The following is an 18,902-nucleotide window of genomic DNA, read 5'->3' as shown; positions in this document are numbered from 1 at the left end:
CTGATAGCCGGCTAGCTAGCTAGCGCCGCTAGCTTAGCTAGCTAGCGCCCCTTCGTGAAAAACCACCCAGGCTTGGCTGATAGTGAGGTGGCTAAAATTTGTTTAATCGCCTGATCGCTCGGCAAGGGTCTGTGTCTTAGCTGGACTTATTTTTCGTTTATATGGGCCGATGATGCTGGTCGATGTGGAAAAAATAACTGAGTTGTTTGGTGGTGGAGCTACAACAGAGGGCAGCTATCCACCGGTGTGTGACAGAAAGGACATGCCGCGAACGAGACATACAAGGCGGTGAGGCTACCGCCGATCGTCCGGTGTTTGCTAACGCGGAGGTCAATCGTGGATCAGGGAAAGCGAAGGCAGGAGCGTGAGGTGAACTGAATTTCAGGTAAGAAGTTATGACCTGCACTCTATTTGGGTCAGATATAAACCGAGTTTAGGTGTAGTTTATTTAGCAACAGTTCTCTTACGTGTTGCTGATAGCCGGCTGGCTAGCTAGCTAGCGCCGCTAGCTTAGCTAGCTAGCGCGGCTAGCGACCCTTCGTGAAAAACCACCCAGGCTTGGCTGATAGTGAGGTGGCTAAAATTTGTTTAATCGCCCGATCGCTCGGCAAGGGTCTGTGTCTTAGCTGCACTTATTTTTCGTTTATATGGGCCGATGATGCTGGTCGATGTGGAAAAAATAACTGAGTTGTTTGGTGGTGGAGCTACAACAGAGGGCAGCTATCCACCGGTGTGTGACAGAAAGGACATGCCGCGAACGAGACATAAAAGGCGGTGAGGCTACCGCCGATCGTCCGGTGTTTGCTAACGCGGAGGTCAATCGTGGATCAGGGAAAGCGAAGGCAGGAGCGTGAGGTGAACTGAATTTCAGGTAAGAAGTTATGACCTGCACTCTATTTGGGTCAGATATAAACCGAGTTTAGGTGTAGTTTATTTAGCAACAGTTCTCTTACGTGTTGCTGATAGCCGGCTGGCTAGCTAGCTAGCGCCGCTGGCTTAGCTAGCTAGCGCGGCTAGCGACCCTTCGTGAAAAACCACCCAGGCTTGGCTGATAGTGAGGTGGCTAAAATTTGTTTAATCGCCCGATCGCTCGGCAAGGGTCTGTGTCTTAGCTGCACTTATTTTTCGTTTATATGGGCCGATGATGCTGGTCGATGTGGAAAAAATAACTGAGTTGTTTGGTGGTGGAGCTACAACAGAGGGCAGCTATCCACCGGTGTGTGACAGAAAGGACATGCCGCGAACGAGACATAAAAGGCGGTGAGGCTACCGCCGATCGACCGGTGTTTGCTAACGCGGAGGTCAATCGTGGATCAGGGAAAGCGAAGGCAGGAGCGTGAGGTGAACTGAATTTCAGGTAAGAAGTTATGACCTGCACTCTATTTGGGTCAGATATAAACCGAGTTTAGGTGTAGTTTGTTTTCATTGTGCTGACTTTTTACAATCGTACTGCGTGCTAGCTAGCACGACGGGAGTTTGTATACAGCTGTGTGCGCGCTAAGTTACTGACGTTGAACTTTATTTTATTCATAAGGGTTAGTTCGTAGAGTTGCCGTACAAACGGAATCGTGCCACATTCAGAGAAAATATTACGATTTATTCTGTCGTTACGAAGCCTCCCCTGTCATTCTCTGCCTGTTGCAACTTTAATCATGAAACTGATCAATGATCGGCTTTTCGCTCTTGTTTGTTTATCGCGCTAAACAACAGCTGCACGTTTAAGCTTGATCAGCTGTTGTTAGAATTCATTTGCTTTTAATTTCTAGTATCAGCTGATGTTTGCTGGAGTCACAGCTGTAAAAAACGGCTGTTCCAAACCAGATGTCCTTACTGAATCATCAGAGGTGAACAGGTGATGGAGAAACAGGTTTACCCTTTAGGTGACATGAATGAGTTGAAGGGAAGTTATGAACCGTTTCTGAGAGACAAATACAGGGAGTGCAGAATTATTAGGCAAGTTGTATTTTTGAGGAATAATTTTATTATTGAACAACAACCATGTTCTCAATGAACCCAAAAAACTCATTAATATCAAAGCTGAAAGTTTTTGGAAGTAGTTTTTAGTTTTAGCTATTTTAGGGGGATATCTGTGTGTGCAGGTGACTATTACTGTGCATAATTATTAGGCAACTTAACAAAAAACAAATATATACCCATTTCAATTATTTATTTTTACCAGTGAAACCAATATAACATCTCCACATTGACAAATATACATTTCTGACATTCAAAAACAAAACCAAAACAAATCAGCGACCAATATAGCCACCTTTCTTTGCAAGGACACTCAAAAGCCTGCCATCCATGGATTCTGTCAGTGTTTTGATCTGTTCACCATCAACATTGCGTGCAGCAGCAACCACAGCCTCCCAGACACTGTTCAGAGAGGTGTATTGTTTTCCCTCCTTGTAAATCTCACATTTGATGATGGACCACAGGTTCTCAATGGGTTCAGATCAGGTGAACAAGGAGGCCATGTCATTAGTTTTTCTTCTTTTATACCCTTTCTTGCCAGCCACGCTGTGGAGTACTTGGACGTGTGTGATGGAGCATTGTCCTGCATGAAAATCATGTTTTTCTTGAAGGATGCAGACTTCTTCCTGTACCACTGCTTGAAGAAGGTGTCTTCCAGAAACTGGCAGTAGGACTGGGAGTTGAGCTTGACTCCATCCTCAACCCGAAAAGGCCCCACAAGCTCATCTTTGATGATACCGGCCCAAACCAGTACTCCACCTCCACCTTGCTGGCGTCTGAGTCGGACTGGAGCTCTCTGCCCTTTACCAATCCAGCCACGGGCCCATCCATCTGGCCCATCAAGACTCACTCTCATTTCATCAGTCCATAAAACCTTAGAAAAATCAGTCTTGAGATATTTCTTGGCCCAGTCTTGACGTTTCAGCTTGTGTGTCTTGTTCAGTGGTGGTCGTCTTTCAGCCTTTCTTACCTTGGCCGTGTCTCTGAGTATTGCACACCTTGTGCTTTTGGGCACTCCAGTGATGTTGCAGCTCTGAAATATGGCCAAACTGGTGGCAAGTGGCATCTTGGCAGCTGCACGCTTGACTTTTCTCAGTTCATGGGCAGTTATTTTGCGCCTTGGTTTTTCCACACGCTTCTTGCGACCCTGTTGACTATTTTGAATGAAACGCTTGATTGTTCGATGATCACGCTTCAGAAGCTTTGCAATTTTAAGACTGCTGCATCCCTCTGCAAGATATCTCACTATTTTTGACTTTTCTGAGCCTGTCAAGTCCTTCTTTTGACCCATTTTGCCAAAGGAAAGGAGGTTGCCTAATAATTATGCACACCTGATATAGGGTGTTGATGTCATTAGACCACACCCCTTCTCATTACAGAGATGCACATCACCTAATATGCTTAATTGGTAGTAGGCTTTCGAGCCTATACAGCTTGGAGTAAGACAACATGCATGAAGAGGATGATGTGGACAAAATACTGATTTGCCTAATAATTCTGCACTCCCTGTAAACACCAAGCTCCTTTTTTTGTGTAGCTGACAGCTGGTAACTGTGCAGGGGCGGATCTAGCAAAGCTTTTGCCAGGGGGCCAGGTAGGGCATTAACAGAGAAAGGTGGACATAAAGATATACTTTTCTTTCTTACTCTCATATAAAATATTTAGCTTTTATTAAATACTTATCTGAATCTTACAACCAAAGTTTGTATAATAATACACAAGATTGGCTGTAGACCATTGTTCATCATTCAGAACACTGTGTAAAAATAACAAAAAACAAAAAGTGAATGCATGTGTGAAAAGTGGTCCATAATGTACTGCTTCAAAGCGTGTTCATGCAAACATTGTCGGGTCTGCCGTGGTACAATGGGACTTCTGCTCATGAACCTGTGTGCACAGCGTCTGCAAATCGGCGCTGTACGAAGTAACTTCATCTTTACACAAAACTGTAAGCTGTCATCTGTGAAGCGTGAGCGGTGTTTGTTTTTACCATAGTTCATGGTGGAGAATGGCTGCTCTTCTGAGTTTTGCTGTCTGTAGCCGTATGAATGGCAACTACAGTGATTAGCAGCGGCATAGGCACACATAAAATTTCTTCTGAAATTTTCGCTTTCTAGTTTAACTCTTTCTGCACCGCTGGGTGAATGAGACGCTGACAGATCGTTTTTTTTCTTTCTATCGGGTTTGTTTTTCTTTACTCGAAGAGATCAAATTATTGGTGGGGACATGTCCCTTCCGTCCATGCCAAATCTACGCCCATGGTTTGAACGATATGAGCGGCTCATAGTCAGCTGGGCTCAGGAAGAGTTTCCAGGCTTCTTAAACCATATTAACAGATGTATCTGCCTTTTGTTCTGTTCTCTGTCAAGATGATCCCACATTGTTTCCATTGTGTGTGGGGGGTTTTCAGTCCATGCATGCTGTAAAAGCTGTTCCCAGTAAGAACCTTTCCAGAGGGCAGGTTAAAAGCAGACAGTACTTTTCCTGCATTCATCCTTCCATCACATATTTAGACCTGATCTCTAGCACAACTGGCTTTAATGCAGCACCAAACCATGACAAAGCCTCCACCATGTTTTACACTTGGCTCTTAGGCACTCACTGGTGTATTTGCATACTCAAGATGTGAACCAAAAATGTGACATTTGGATTCATCATTCCAGTTTTTGTGTAACTTGGCATACTGTAGCCCTCTTTCCCTTTCTCAAGAATGGCGTCTTGACAGCCACTCTTCCAGTTCAGAGGCTTTAAATAATACGAAATTGAAAATGGTCAGGTACAAAGTCAGACTGCAATGACTGAAAAAGCCGCCAATGTCAAAGTCAAACTCTGAAAACAGCCTGAAGAACTGTTGCTGAGCAAGTCTGTCTCTTTAGAAGTCAAATATCAAGAAATCAGAGATGATAGGAACAGCAACAGCACAGCAGAATGTTTAAATTCGCTAAACTAAATCACCTGAGGAAAAAGGACTTTTTAGGAACACTCAAGAAAATTAAGTGATCTGATGTGGGCGTGGTAGCACAACAGCATTTCAAATAAAGTACTTTGTGCCAACTTCCAGAGAAGAGCATTCAAAAAAAAGTTCACTTTAAACGAAGCAAAAATGCCAATCTGTGCAGGAATATAAGAACAAAGGAATTCTTATTTCTCGTAGATGTTGAATACACTGATCTGAGATACTGTGCATGCGTGTCGTCAGATTTATTTGTTGTTGTTTTAAGTAAACGGCATGCATCAACCGTGTGTGTGTGCAGAATGGCGTCCCTCTCCGAGCAGCTGCAGGATGTGCGGAGTCAGGCTGAAGTGTGTCTGTATTCTGGGGGCAGAGTGATGGATCTGCGGGCTGGGGTAGTGGCCATGGCTAATCTGCCCTTACCACCCTGCTCTAAATACCACCACATCGCTGCAGAAACGATGGTCATAGAGAACAGCTTTGGCAGCAACAGGAAGGAGGTGAGAAAGATCAAATGCATGTTTATTAGTCCCATCTGGAAATATGACTAACCTCAATCCAGACTGAGACCAAGTTTTTTGGGATTGTAGGTAACATTTGGCTACATCTCACACTCTGTTGTTTGGATCGTGACTTGATCCAAAGAATAGCAGGTAGACAACACAATGAATGAAAACAGAAAGTAATCAAGATGTTGCAATGGCCCAGGCCTCAGCCTGATTGATATGCTGTGGTGGGAGCTTAATAAAAGTTTTGAAAACCTCATTGAAGTGAAGCAAAACTGAGGGGGACCAGAATTCCCCCAACATGCTGTGAGAGCCTGATAAAGGCATGCACTTCAAATGACTGCATCCAAAGAGGTTTATACAAGCTTCTAAATCATCCAGTTTACTTTTTCACAAGACCAGAGTCCCGTAAAAAACGAATGTGTCAAAGGTGTCCTGAGATGTGTCCATGATTGTACGATCCTGTTGGTTTTAATGATGTTCCAGCTCAGGAGCTGAGAGACTTACAGACAGCTGAGTTTGTGACCTGAACACTCTGAACACTCGACAAAGGCTTCTGGTTTTGACTTCTTCTACTTCTATAGCACTTATGTAGCGATACTGTTCGAGTGACGATGCTCAGTAGTGGCGATGCTGAGTACTGCAACGGCTTCCTACGTGAGTATAAATGTGACTGCGGCGGGTACACCGCCCCCCACACACAGGCAGCTAAAAATGTGATCTAAGGGTCGACAGGAAGATAGATGTTTGAATGCGTTCAGTATTGTAGTATGTCACACCAGTACAACTGAAACAGTGTGGGTGTAGCTTAACTGTATTCTTCTATTTCAGATTAAAATTGAAACTAAAATGTGTCTGCTTGCAGACTCTTGGATCTCTTCAGCGCTTATCTACAGCGCTCAACATCCTCGAAAAGTATGGCTGTAATCTGACAAATCCCAACAGGCCAAAGTACTGGAGGACTGTAAAACACAACAACCCAGTGTTCAGGGCCACAGTTGATGCTATCCAGGTAATGATAAAGCACTATCACTCACTGTCACTCTTCCCCTCTGTTTTTCTGTTCCTTCATCTTTCTTTCTCCCTTTCCTATCCCGTCTGTAATAACTGAAAATAAAATAAAATAAAATAAATAAGAACAACAAAGGCCGATCAAATGGACCAAAACGACAAGGCCGTGCTGATCCAGTTGGCAAAGTAAATCCGTTGGGTGTCTTTGTTGGCTTTCAGACATCAATTCTGACGGCTAAAAAACCAAACGGGACAGGCAAAAAAAAAATTAAAATTAAAAAAATGATAAAGTATTATAAATCCTACTGTGAAAGAATACTGCTTAGAAAGGAAAGGGGAAAAAATGAACAGGAATGAGTGAGAAGGAATGCAAAGAGCTCATTGGCTGACAGATACAGACATTTTTACCCCTCAGATGTAAAAGGCTGACGGGGTGTTGTGGTCACACCGCTCTGTGGGCAGGCGAGGGGTGTGGTTTCTCAAGTTTGTGAATGAGTTTCAAATCAATACCATCAACAACAAGGTTGAATTACAATGGCCTCGGGTGCAAGGTTTAAAGGTCAGAGGTCAAGTTTTACTGAAAAGAGCAGTGAAAATTGGCTGTGCTGAAAAGCTGATAGATCGGTGGAGTAGTCCAGGGAGCATGTGAGAATTAGATGCAAATAATAAACCGGGAAAGTGCCAAAGAGGCAAAACGACGTAAAATGTAAATTATTATCTGACTGACAAAGCTTCAGCTTCACTCGATGACAGGAAACTTGAATGGATGCAACAAGAAACTTGTCAAAGTAGAGCACATACTCTCAAGCACGGAGGGTCAAATAAGCGATTATAAGACATATAATGAGTTACCCCAGAAGGAGAACAAAGCGTTAAGAGAAAATCCCCACATATCAGCAAATAAACACAAAAACAAGGAAGCAATTTCAACAATGACCAAGGAGATGAGACCAATGAGCTTCTGAGGGCTGCAGATGCACATTTTTCCTGATTGCTGCTCTCACACTTAAAAAGGCAGTCTTTACCTCTCCTAGTTTCTTGCTGATGTGTGTGGAGGGGGTGGTTGGACCCACCCACAGTGAAAGTCCACCACCAACAAAGATGATGGCAAAACAAGCATTTTTTGAAGGTACAAAACTTCGCCAACAGGCGCAGCTCCTTCCCCGATCACAGATTAATGGCAGCATCTCTTTCCTTCACCTTCCATCTGTCCTTACTCTTCTTCAATGTAGTGACAGTTCCAGTGCCAGCAGACTGCTATGCTAGCTATAATCAGTCAGCATGCTGTTCAGCTGTGTGTGTCTTAGTGTTCAAAATAATTTATGTTTCTAATACAATTGTGCCATGATGTTTGCCCTGTTGAAACTAATTAGTTGTGGATTCTTCTTTCTCTTGTTTTAATGTTTATGATTGATGTGATCAGAGCTCTGTGTGAAAATGCCCAGTCCTACTGATGCAGGCTAGTAAGAAGTGACAGAACTGTTCCAGTTACCGCTGCTGGTACTAACCACTAACATTTCATTACCTTCCACCCTGTCTGTTATATTCCCAGGGAGGACGCGCTGTGCTCTGTCTCTATGGTTACTCTAATCAGCAGCCAGACGGACTCAGTTTCCCTGATGATGTTACAGATCCTGATGTGGGCAGAGTTGCTGCAGTAACTCTGGAAGTGATGAGCCTGAGAATGGAACTAGAAATGCTTATCAAGGTTTGTGTAAACTTTCTGTGTGCGTATTACTAGTTGTCCCTGTGCCAAGCCGATGTGAGTTTGCTGCAGAACCAAAGAGAGTTTTAAAAGGTTGGCTTTGACGTGATCTGTCAGTTCGATGCAGATCAGGTCATCCAGTAATTGGAAGGTTAGCGTTTCGATTATTGGCTGCTCCAGCCTGCATTGAGTTTCCTTGGGCAATGAACCCTCCTGAACCCATCACCGATGCATTCACGGGAGTGTGAATGTGTGTGAATGTTAGATATAAAGGCTGAATGACAATGTTGTAAAAAGAGTGCTAATGTACATTTGAAAGGCACCAAATATGAACCAGTTTATATGTAACAAAGTCTCTTGTTGCATTTTCTTGTTTTTGGTCAGTGTGAACTCTGCTTTTTCCCCAAGGAAACAGTGAGTGTCCCTAAATATCGGGAAAAGTTGAATGTTGTATATGAATCTGTACTGGGTTTATAAAAGGAAAACCTTTATAAATTCTGCATTAATTGCATTTAAAGTGAAGTATTTTAAGCCCTTTTTTCCCAATTTTTTCAAACCTCATACTCCACATGTGTAATAAGGGGGCCAAATTTCCTAATAGTAGGTGGATCATAGAATCATGCTTAGGTATCAAGATTCTATGTGGATAAATAGTTTGTGGTGGTCAAGAAACTCTAATGCAGTCAAATATATTGTCATTGTGAGAGAAAGTGGAAAAACTATGTTCATTATGTGAAGTAACAACAACAAAAACAAATTCCAGTTTTCGTGTCCTGCAAGGATAATAATGTCACACTGAATAGAACTCAAACCAATGCCACTGCCAGCACTCTCCAAAATCACTCCATCATCAAAACCCTAAATCCTGGAAAGCGAGTCTTGTTCTGACGTTAAGTGATGCGTGAGATATTCAAAGAGCTTTTTGATCACGTACTGAGATACACCCTCAAAAAGATCGTGTATTATATCAAATAAGTCGGAATTACAAACATGGAAATACTTAAGTGTGAATGTTTTTTCAAACTATATAAAAACTTCAATTGTGGGTTTTCCTGGAGACTGGCAATGCATTTCAAACACATCTTTTCCACGAAGGATCATCCTCACTGTATACGGTTTAAGAATCACTCTTCTCAATTAAGATAAGATAAGATAAAACTTTATTAATCCCTCGGGTGGGTTCCTCTGGGAAATTCGGTTTCCAATAGCACAGCACCGACAGAAGTTACAAAACGTGAGCAGAATATTATATATATACATATATAAATACAGAGTATACAAAAGGGATAAATAGAATAAATAGGAATAAGAACACAAGGGAATTGCACATTTCAAGTATTGAAGTCTATTGCACCGTTGACTATTAACAATAAGTATTGCACAGTGAAGTGAAGAGGCACTACAGCTTAGTTGTCCCCCCCTCCTTTGTCCCCCTGTCTCCCCTCCCTCTCCCCTCCAGAGAGGAGTTAAACAGTCTGATGGCATGTGGGACAAAGGACTTTTTAAGTCTGTTGGTTCTTGTCTTTGGGAGAAGCAACCTGTCACTGAACAGACTCCTCTGGTTGTTTATGGCCGTGTGCAGAGGATGCCCAGCATATGACGGCTCCTGAATGACTCATTCGAGCCAAGAAGTTTGTGTATCCCTAGATTATCTCCAGTGATCTGTGAGATTGTACCATAAACTGCTCCCCAGGTAATGGAAGACTTAGCCCTTAGCTCCCCAGTGTTTATATCATTGATCGATGGTTCCAGTATAACATAAAAACCGTACTTGTGCAGATCTCACCTGTGAAAAAGTGATCCCAAATGAATGTTATTCAAAACCAAATTAAATTTTGGAGGCAAGTTTCTTACAGCAGAATAAACTCAACCAATTTTGTGAATTCCACGTCTGGAGCCGAGGGGATTGGCTCTTTCAAATGTTCAACTCTTAAATGTGAAATTGACTTCTGACTGTTGGGATACAGACACATGAAACAGGTCACATACTTATAACTTCTCACTCACTGAGTATGAGTGCTGCTGGCGGGTTCAGCAGTCTGGCTCTAACTGTCAAACTCTGGCTGACTCCCTCATTTTCTCAGACTGTTGTTTGCAGGAATGTGTAAAAATTCGGCAACGTAGCATCAGAAGACAAACTGAACACAAAATGGGTTTTGAAAAGTTCCTCAAAAGCCCCAGGGGATGGTTTGTCTTGCGTGGGATGAGATGCTTATCCACGGTGATATAGCAACTGTCATTTTGCTCCTCTGATGGCCAACAGCGAGCAGGTACGGTACCCGACCCTGCTGGTTACGGAGATGTTCCTCCAAACTTCAACACGACTACGGTTGTGATAAGGAAACTCTACGTCAGACATCAGAATAACCAGCAGCCAGAGTAAAGTATTTCATGTTATTATTTATATTTCAATTCAATTTTATTTATACAGCACCAAATCACAACATAGCAGTCACCTCAAGGCCTTATATTGTAAGTTAGACCTACAATATACACTGCCTGGCCCAAAAAAAAGCCACCACCTGGATTTAACTAAGCAAATAGGTATGAGCCTCTTACTGGACAATTACTGTGTGGGTGATTATCTTTCAGTTGGCAACAAGTTATTTAACCCCAACTGATGCAATGAGTTGCTTCTTATTTCATAAACAACCATGTGGAAAGACACATCTCGTGGTTGTGGAAAAAATGATAGTGTGTTTAAAAAGGGTCAAATCATTGGCATGCATCGGTATGAGAAAGCATCTAAGGAGATTGCAGAAACTACTAAAGTTGGGTTAAGAACTGTCCAACGCATTATAAAAAAGTGGAAGGATAGTGGGGACCCATCGTCTTAGAGGAAGAAATGTGGCCGGAAAAAAATCCTGAATGATCATGATCGGCGATCACTTAAATGTTTGATGAAGTCATATCAAATAAAATCAACAGTAGAACTCAGGGCTATGTTTAATAGTGAAAGTAAGAACATTTCCACACACACAATGCGAAGGGAACTCAAGGGATTGGGACTGAACAGCTGTGTAGCTGTAAGAAAACCACTAATCAGTGAGGCAAACCGGAAAAAAAGGCTTCAGTTTGCTAGGGAGCATAAAGGTTGAACTCTGGAGCAATGGAAGAAGGTCATGTGGTCTGATGAGTCCAGATTTACCCTGTTCCAGAATGATGGACACATCAGGGTAAGAAGAGAGGCAGATGAAGTGATGCACCCATCATGCGTGGTGCCTACTGTACAAGCCTGTGGGGGCAGTGCTGTGATCTGGGTTGCTGCAGCCGGTCAGGTCGAGGTTCACCAACAGTATGTGCTCCAGAATGAGGTCAGCTGACTACCTGAATATACTGACTATACTATACTCTTCCCTAATGGCACGGGCATATTCCAAGATGACAATGCCAGGATTCATCGGGCTCAAATTGTGAAAGACTGGTTCTGGGAGCATGAGACATTATTTTCACACATGGATTGGCCACCACAGAGTCCAGACCTTAACCCCACTGAGAATCTTTGGGATGTGCTGGAGAAGGCTTTGCACAGTGGTCAGACTCTATCATCATCAAAGCAAGTTCTTGGTGAAAAATTAATGCAACACTAGATGGAAATAAATCTTCTAACAGTGCAGAAGCTTGTGGAAACAATGCCAAAGCGAATGTGTGCCGTAATCACAGCTAAAGGCGGTCCAATGAAATATTAGAGTGGGTGACCTTTTTTTTTGGTGGCGACTTTTTTTTTGGCCAGGCAGTGTATATAGCTATGAAGATGACGTAACAAATTATTATAACCACCTTAATATTAGAATCACCTTATGAAAGAGCAGAAGTCTCTCAATCAATCTGGCATCATATTTACCAGCAACAGCAAGGATCACAGCCTTGGTCACTGGCTCATGACTAAGAGTGATGCGATTAACTGGAAACTCTTGTTATAGTTATGCCAAAAGTCAGATTAATCTTTCAGAGATCCACAAAACAAACAAATTAAATTGAGGGAAAAAACGGTGTTCTCATTTCCTATTAATCATATAGTAAAAAATCATGAATGAAGCAACTGTACCCGGAATTATGGCAAACACTTCAAAACAAGAAAAAGAAACATAACTTAGTTGCTGACTCATCACCATCACTTCCTGGAGCACTTTCTACTGACTGCATCAAGTGACGCAACTCTGGGGATGAAATGAACCGCTCAGCTTCTTTTATGATGTTTGGTTTGAGGAACACGAGCCAATTATGATGCAGCATGGAGAGTGGCTCGTCATCAGATAGGAGAATGAAATCTTGTTCCATCTTTGAGAGAGAATATATTAAACAACAGGACATACTTTCAAGCTATTTCAAACATAAATATATATACGCACACTACTGTACATGCACTGTAGTTTTTTCATTAATTATGACTTGTTTGGTTTGATCTCAGGAGGCTCATCCCCATCCTGAATTCTATGAGAGAATCATTCCTACACTCAGACACAAGGTGAGTCTCTTCTCTTACACATTTCATTTAAGTGGTTAAAGCGGTGGCTCTCAAACTGTGGGAAATAAAACCGGTGTCATCAAAAAGAGCTTGCTGCTGTGCTGACCATAGTTACACTGAAATGAAAGCTTAATAATCCAGATTCAGACAAGCAGTGATCAAAAATTATATATGCCAAGAAAGCACGAGGCATGTCATTTGGAGCAGGTCATGACTGGGATCATACCATTATGGAAGAAGGAAGGAAGGTGTCAGGCTAGTGCTGTGTGTGGGCAGGATGTGGACTCAAATACAGGACTCAGAAACAGGAAGTTAACTGAAAGCGCAGCTTTATTTGCTGGAACACTCTTTGTTAGAAGTAAACTTTACAAAAAAACAAACCAAGAACCTCAAACACTCAGGAAACTAGAACTAGGAAGCATAGACTAGGAAAGCAGAATTGGGAACTAGAACTTCACCAGAACATGGAGGATGAGACAGCACGGAGAAGGTGTGGATGACGTTGACGATGCGACACAGACAGAGAGAACACATGGCTTAAATACACAGATGGACACGAGAGGATGAGGCACAGGTGATAACACAGCAGGTACAAATCAAAGCTAACGAGACACAGGAAGCAACGCAGACTCAACTCAAGACACGTAAGACTAACACAAAGACATCAGACATGGAACCAGGGCAGGCACAGAGACACAGAACCGAAGGCGCTCAAAATACAAAACAGAAACCAAACCCTAAGAACAAGAAAATCTTAAGAATTAACCTGAAACATAAGATAATAATAATCAAAACCAAAACCACTGAGTCAACAGGCTCAGGACCATGACAGAAGGAAGGCAAAAGCTGTAATGATCCACTTGGGAAAATCAATCTGTTGGGCATTTTTCTTGGCCTTCAGACAATATTTCTGATTGCTACAGTGCCAGACAGCACAGGCACTCTCAAAACTCTTAAAACTGATGCACAGTCATTGGCTAAGAAGCTGTTTTCTGGCTTTTCACTCTAACTCCTTTTAGCTACCCTGATCTCCTCACTCAGCTTGTTTCTGGACCTCAGGTTTCTGTTCCCCTCTGGTGTAGCCCTCCCCCTTGGTTGCAGCTTCAAAAACACTCCAGTCTGTGTAGACGTAGCAGGCTTGTAATTTCATCTTGATGCATGCTTGCATGCATGCATTCCTCCTCGGTCCAGTTCTTACTACTTTAACCTCAGGTTTAGAAGTTTTTCATTTGTCTATATGTAGGTATGAGGTGTTTTAAGGAGGAATAAATTGGAGGAGAGGCTTATTGTGACCTTTTAGTTAAGATTGTGCTGACATACGCCACACTGTGCGCTCCCTATAGAATAGATGACCCTCTATAAACATGATGACTTTCTATACTGGGAGCGCTTCATGCTGTGATAAGGAACCAGCTATTTTTTTAATCCCTTAAACTCTTCACAGTTCACATTTGCTAATACGTCACTATATAACTTTCATAAACCACTTTCTCACATTAAAATAATAATAACAGCAGAGCAGTCACCAACAACAATAAGCTGGGGCTTCTCTCTGTTTTACCTTCACAGCTCAAGGTGGGGGAGGGTCTCCTACAAGCCTACTCCTCAGTTTATGACACGTTTAGGCCTTTATTACATCCAGGGCAGTGTCAGTGTCTCTACAATATTTCGACAGCCTATCTAACACATTACTAAATCCTAAAATGAGCTACAAATATCTCCACCAGCCTGTACTGCTACACTTGCTGTCTTCAGAACATATGCCCACCTTCCTTTTTTCACATAGTGGTATGATCCCAGTCAGTCTTTTTAATGTGATTGGCTGCATTGTGTGCTCATCAAAATGAAGTCTGACCCCGTCTACATGGACTCTCAGCAGGGCTGAAGATTCGGATCCCATATACCAACAGGCCATTAATAATTGACATTTGAAATTATCTCACGGGCTGGGTGTAATTGTACTGTGGGTCGGATGTGGCCATACGTTTGACACCCCAGCTCTAACAGGACAAGCACAGAGATGAGTCCTCTGTCAGGTTAGTCATTAGTTTCACTATTGCCTTTAATGCTGACTTACATGCTTCAAATAAACCTTCAAATAAACTTTACAAATAATTTGACTGATTTGGGGATGTTGAACCTTAATCCCTTCTCCTGTAACCAGGTTTTGATCAATTATTAAATCGTTTACAAATGGGGAACAGAGTGACCTAATGTTTAATAGTCCACAATTGATAATAATTTTGCTCTTTTGTGGTTTTGAAACAGTTGGCTTTTTTGGCTTTCTCAAGTGGACATTTCCAGCTTGCACTTGGGCCAAGTGGGAAGTGTTCGATATAAGAATTAGCCAGGGCAGGGACTTGCTGCCCCAAATGAGAGAGTTTAGGCATCTTGGGGTCTTGTCTGTGAAGGTTCTCAGTCATCCAGGTCATCATAGTATAAGGAGGTTGGAAAGAAATGCGTCTGGACTTCTTTAAGTTTCTTAAAGATGTTTCACCTCTCATTGAGAAGCTTCTTGGCTGAAACATCTTCAAGAAACTTCCAGACGCTTTTCTTCCCAAGCTCCCTAGACAATCTTGGGTTCTTGTTCACAAGTGAGGGGAGGGTGGAGCAGAGACTGAGCGAAGGTCATGGACAGATTGTTGAGGCGTAAAGGGCGTTGTGGACGCTGTACCAGTGTGCTGTCGTGAAGAGAGAGTGTGAAAGCAAAGCTGTCAGTTTAGTGGTCGATCTATGTTTCTACCCTCACCGATAGCCATGAGCTCTGGAAAGGGACTGACAGCGTGAGACTGTGGATGCATATGAAGGCTGGCTTAGCTCTACCTTAGAGTCATAAGGAACCCATTGAGCTAGTTTGGGCATCTGAACTTCCTCAGTGGGATGTCCCAATGGGAGGAGACCCAGGACCCACTGGAGAGGCATTATGTATCTGAGCTGACTTGAGAATGACTTGGTAGGCCCGCAGGTGAGCTTCAGGAGGTAGCTGGGGGAAAGGGAATTCTGTCCATACATCCACAGTTTAAATAGAGACTTTCAGATTTCCAGCCACATTTTCCATCCATTTCTCATATGGACTTCCACTGATGATTGAGTGTCATGCCTTATATTCTTTATATTTTTCTAATTATCCCCTTTATTGGCCTCCTCTTATTGTCTACATACATTGTCTTTATGATTGCATTTTTAATGAAGCCATGTTGATATTAATATACTATCAGACAGAGTGAACCATCTCTAATTTTAAAGCCAGCGTTCAGCCACTTTTCTCTTTTCGTAGGATGTGGGACTCAACACTGATGCTGTGATCTCGTCATGCCATGCAGCCAGCCAGACCAAGTCTCTAGCTGTTTCCCTATACCGTCGATCCTCCAGGGAGAGCAACCGTAGCCACTCGCTCTCTGCCAAAAACCAAAGCCTTAGGTCCATTCAGGTCTTTTCCACCTTCTCAAGCAAACATCCAGGTTAGCTGAGAAATTGATGTCTGACTTCCTCAGTCTTAATGCTAAAGACACTGAACCTCCATCAATGTGTCATCGTAGTGTGGATGTGAGTGTGTGACACATGAATGGGTAAATATAGCTTCAGTCTGTAGGACTAGAAAAGCAGTCCATTTACCCTGAAGGCCAGATGTGCGAATTGAGCCTCAACTTCTGGAAGGAAAGATTCCAATTATTATGAATTTTTATGTTGTAATTTTACACTAAGTCTAGATTTAACAGTGTATTATGTGGTGCATTGCAAAACAACAATGAATTTTTGCTGTGAATTGATACAAATTATAGCAGAAAGCAGTGTTGTGTCATTGTTGTTTTGTTTTACAGAGAACTGCGCTATTTGTGGAATATTTCGCATCTCAGCCCACTGCCTCACCTGCCTCCAGGGGCTGTGCTCAGACTGTGACAGACTGTATCATTCCTACCCTGAGAGAGCCAACCACCATCGAACAGCTGTCACGTCATCATCTTCATCCAAAAACAGGAGCAGTGACGGGTCAGGATAAGCAGTTCTTGGCAAAATGTACTTTGTCTTACAAGGGTGCAGTAATCCTCAGAATTTACAACTATATATAAATATAGTTATATACAGTTATATAGTTATATACATATATATATATATATATATATATATATATATATATATATATATATATACATACATACATTATATATTATATATATATACATATATATGTGTATATATATATATATATATATACATTTATATATATATATATAAATACATACATATTTATTTATATATATATATATATATATATATATATATATATATATATATATATATATATATATATATATATATATGTATATATATATATATATAAATACATATATAAATATATGTATTTATATATATGTATGGCAAGAATACCAGAGGTGTAAAACACCAGCTACTGGTAGACAGAACAGTCAGCCGAGACTGCAAGACCAGACTGACCAACCTGTGCACTGCCTGGATTGATTACAAGAAGGCCTATGACTCAATGCCCCACAGCTGGATACTGGAATGCCTAGAACTGTACAAGATCAACAGGACCCTAAGAGCCTTTATCAGGAACTCAATGGGGATGTGGCGTACAACACTAGAGACCAACTCCAAGCCCATAGCACAAGTCACCATCAAGTGCGGGATCTACCAAGGAGATGCTCTGTCCCCACTGCTGTTCTGCATAGGCCTGAACCCCCTCAGTGAGATCATTAACAAGACTAGCTACGGATACCGACTACAGAATGGAGCAGTTGTCAGCCACCTCCTGTACATGGATGACATCAAGCTGTATGCCAAGAGTGAACGAGACATCGATTCACTGATCCACACTACCAGGATATACAGCAATGACATTGGAATGTCGTTCGGAGTGAAGAAGTGTAGTCGGATGGTAACAAAGAGAGGAAAGGTAGTCAGAACTGAGGGGATTGAACTACCAGAAGGCAACATTGCAGACATAGAGGACAGTTACAAGTACCTGGGGATCCCGCAGGCGAATGGGAACCATGAAGAGGCCGCTAGAAGGGCTGCAACCACCAAGTACCTGCAGAGGGTCAGGCAAGTCCTGAGGAGTCAGCTGAACGGTAAGAACAAGATCCGGGCCATCAACACCTACACCCTGCCCGTCCTGACCATGCATGGAGGGTTTCACCCCAAGTCCAGCACCCTGAGGCTGTACGCTAAGCGGAAGGAAGGGGGCCGGGGACTGGTGAGTGTCAGCACCACAGTCCAGGATGAGACAACGAACATCCAAGAATACATTGGGAAGATGGCCCCCAGTGACCGAGTGCTCAGTGAATACCTCAGGCAGCAGAAACCCAAGAAAGAGGAGGGAGACGAGGAGCCATCATGGAAGGACAGGCCCCTGCACGGTATGTACCACTGGCAGATAGAGGAGGTGGCTGATATCCAGAAATCCTACCAGCGGCTGGACAAAGCTGGACTGAAAGACAGCACAGAGGCACTAATCATGGCAGCACAAGAACAAGCTCTGAGTACAAGATCCATAGAGGCTGGGGTCTATCACACCAGGCAAGACCCCAGGTGCAGGCTGTGTAAAGATGCCCCTGAGACAATCCAGCACATAACAGCAGGGTGCAAGATGCTAGCAGGCAAGGCATACATGGAACGCCATAACCAAGTGGCCGGCATAGTGTACAGGAACATCTGTGCCGAGTATAACCTGGAAGTCCCGAGGTCAAAATGGGAGATGCCCCCAAGGGTGATGGAGAATGACCGAGCTAAGATCCTGTGGGACTTCCAGATACAGACGGACAAAATGGTGCTGGCTAACCAACCGGACATAGTGGTGGTAGACAAACAGAAGAAGACGGCTGTAGTGATCGATGTAGCGGTTCCGAATGACAGCAACATCAGGAAGAAGGAACACGAGAAGCTGGAGAAATACCAAGGGCTCAGAGAAGAGCTCGAGAGGATGTGGAGGGTGAAGGTAACGGTGGTCCCCGTGGTAATCGGAGCACTAGGTGCGGTGACTCCCAAGCTAGGCGAGTGGCTCCAGCAGATCCCGGGAACAACATCGGAGATCTCTGTCCAGAAGAGCACAGTCCTGGGAACAGCTAAGATACTGCGCAGGACCCTCAAGCTCCCAGGCCTCTGGTAGAGGACCCGAGCTTGAAGGATAAACCGCCCGCAGGGGCGAGATGGGTGGTTTTTTTTTTTTTTTTTTTAATGTATATTTATATATATATATATATATAGAATAGAATAGAATAGAATAGAATAGAATGCCTTTATTGTCACTATACAGTTGTACAATGA

General features: G+C 42.8%; 1 protein-coding gene across 3 annotated transcripts in view; it reads left to right on the top strand.

Moving 5' to 3' along the window:
* The first annotated feature begins 5,231 nt into the window (after positions 1–5,231).
* rnf31 (ring finger protein 31) overlaps positions 5,232–18,902 on the top strand; it is a 48,336-nt gene continuing 34,665 nt past the window's right edge. For all 3 annotated transcript variants that reach the window (XR_003214971.1, XM_025900503.1, XM_025900502.1), the window contains exons 1-6: positions 5,232–5,427; positions 6,299–6,445; positions 7,997–8,152; positions 12,561–12,617; positions 15,895–16,078; positions 16,439–16,607. Coding sequence is in view for 2 of the 3 variants with exons in the window: in XM_025900503.1 (XP_025756288.1) it covers positions 5,305–5,427; positions 6,299–6,445; positions 7,997–8,152; positions 12,561–12,617; positions 15,895–16,078; positions 16,439–16,607 (836 nt within the window). In the remaining variant the exon portion in view is untranslated. The remainder of the gene's footprint in view (positions 5,428–6,298; positions 6,446–7,996; positions 8,153–12,560; positions 12,618–15,894; positions 16,079–16,438; positions 16,608–18,902) is intronic.

The sequence above is a fragment of the Oreochromis niloticus genome, linkage group LG18 (assembly GCF_001858045.2).
Source record: "Oreochromis niloticus isolate F11D_XX linkage group LG18, O_niloticus_UMD_NMBU, whole genome shotgun sequence".
Lineage (NCBI taxonomy): Eukaryota > Metazoa > Chordata > Actinopteri > Cichliformes > Cichlidae > Oreochromis > Oreochromis niloticus.
Note: the sequence above shows the minus strand (reverse complement) of the source record. Positions and strands in the feature narration are given on the sequence as shown.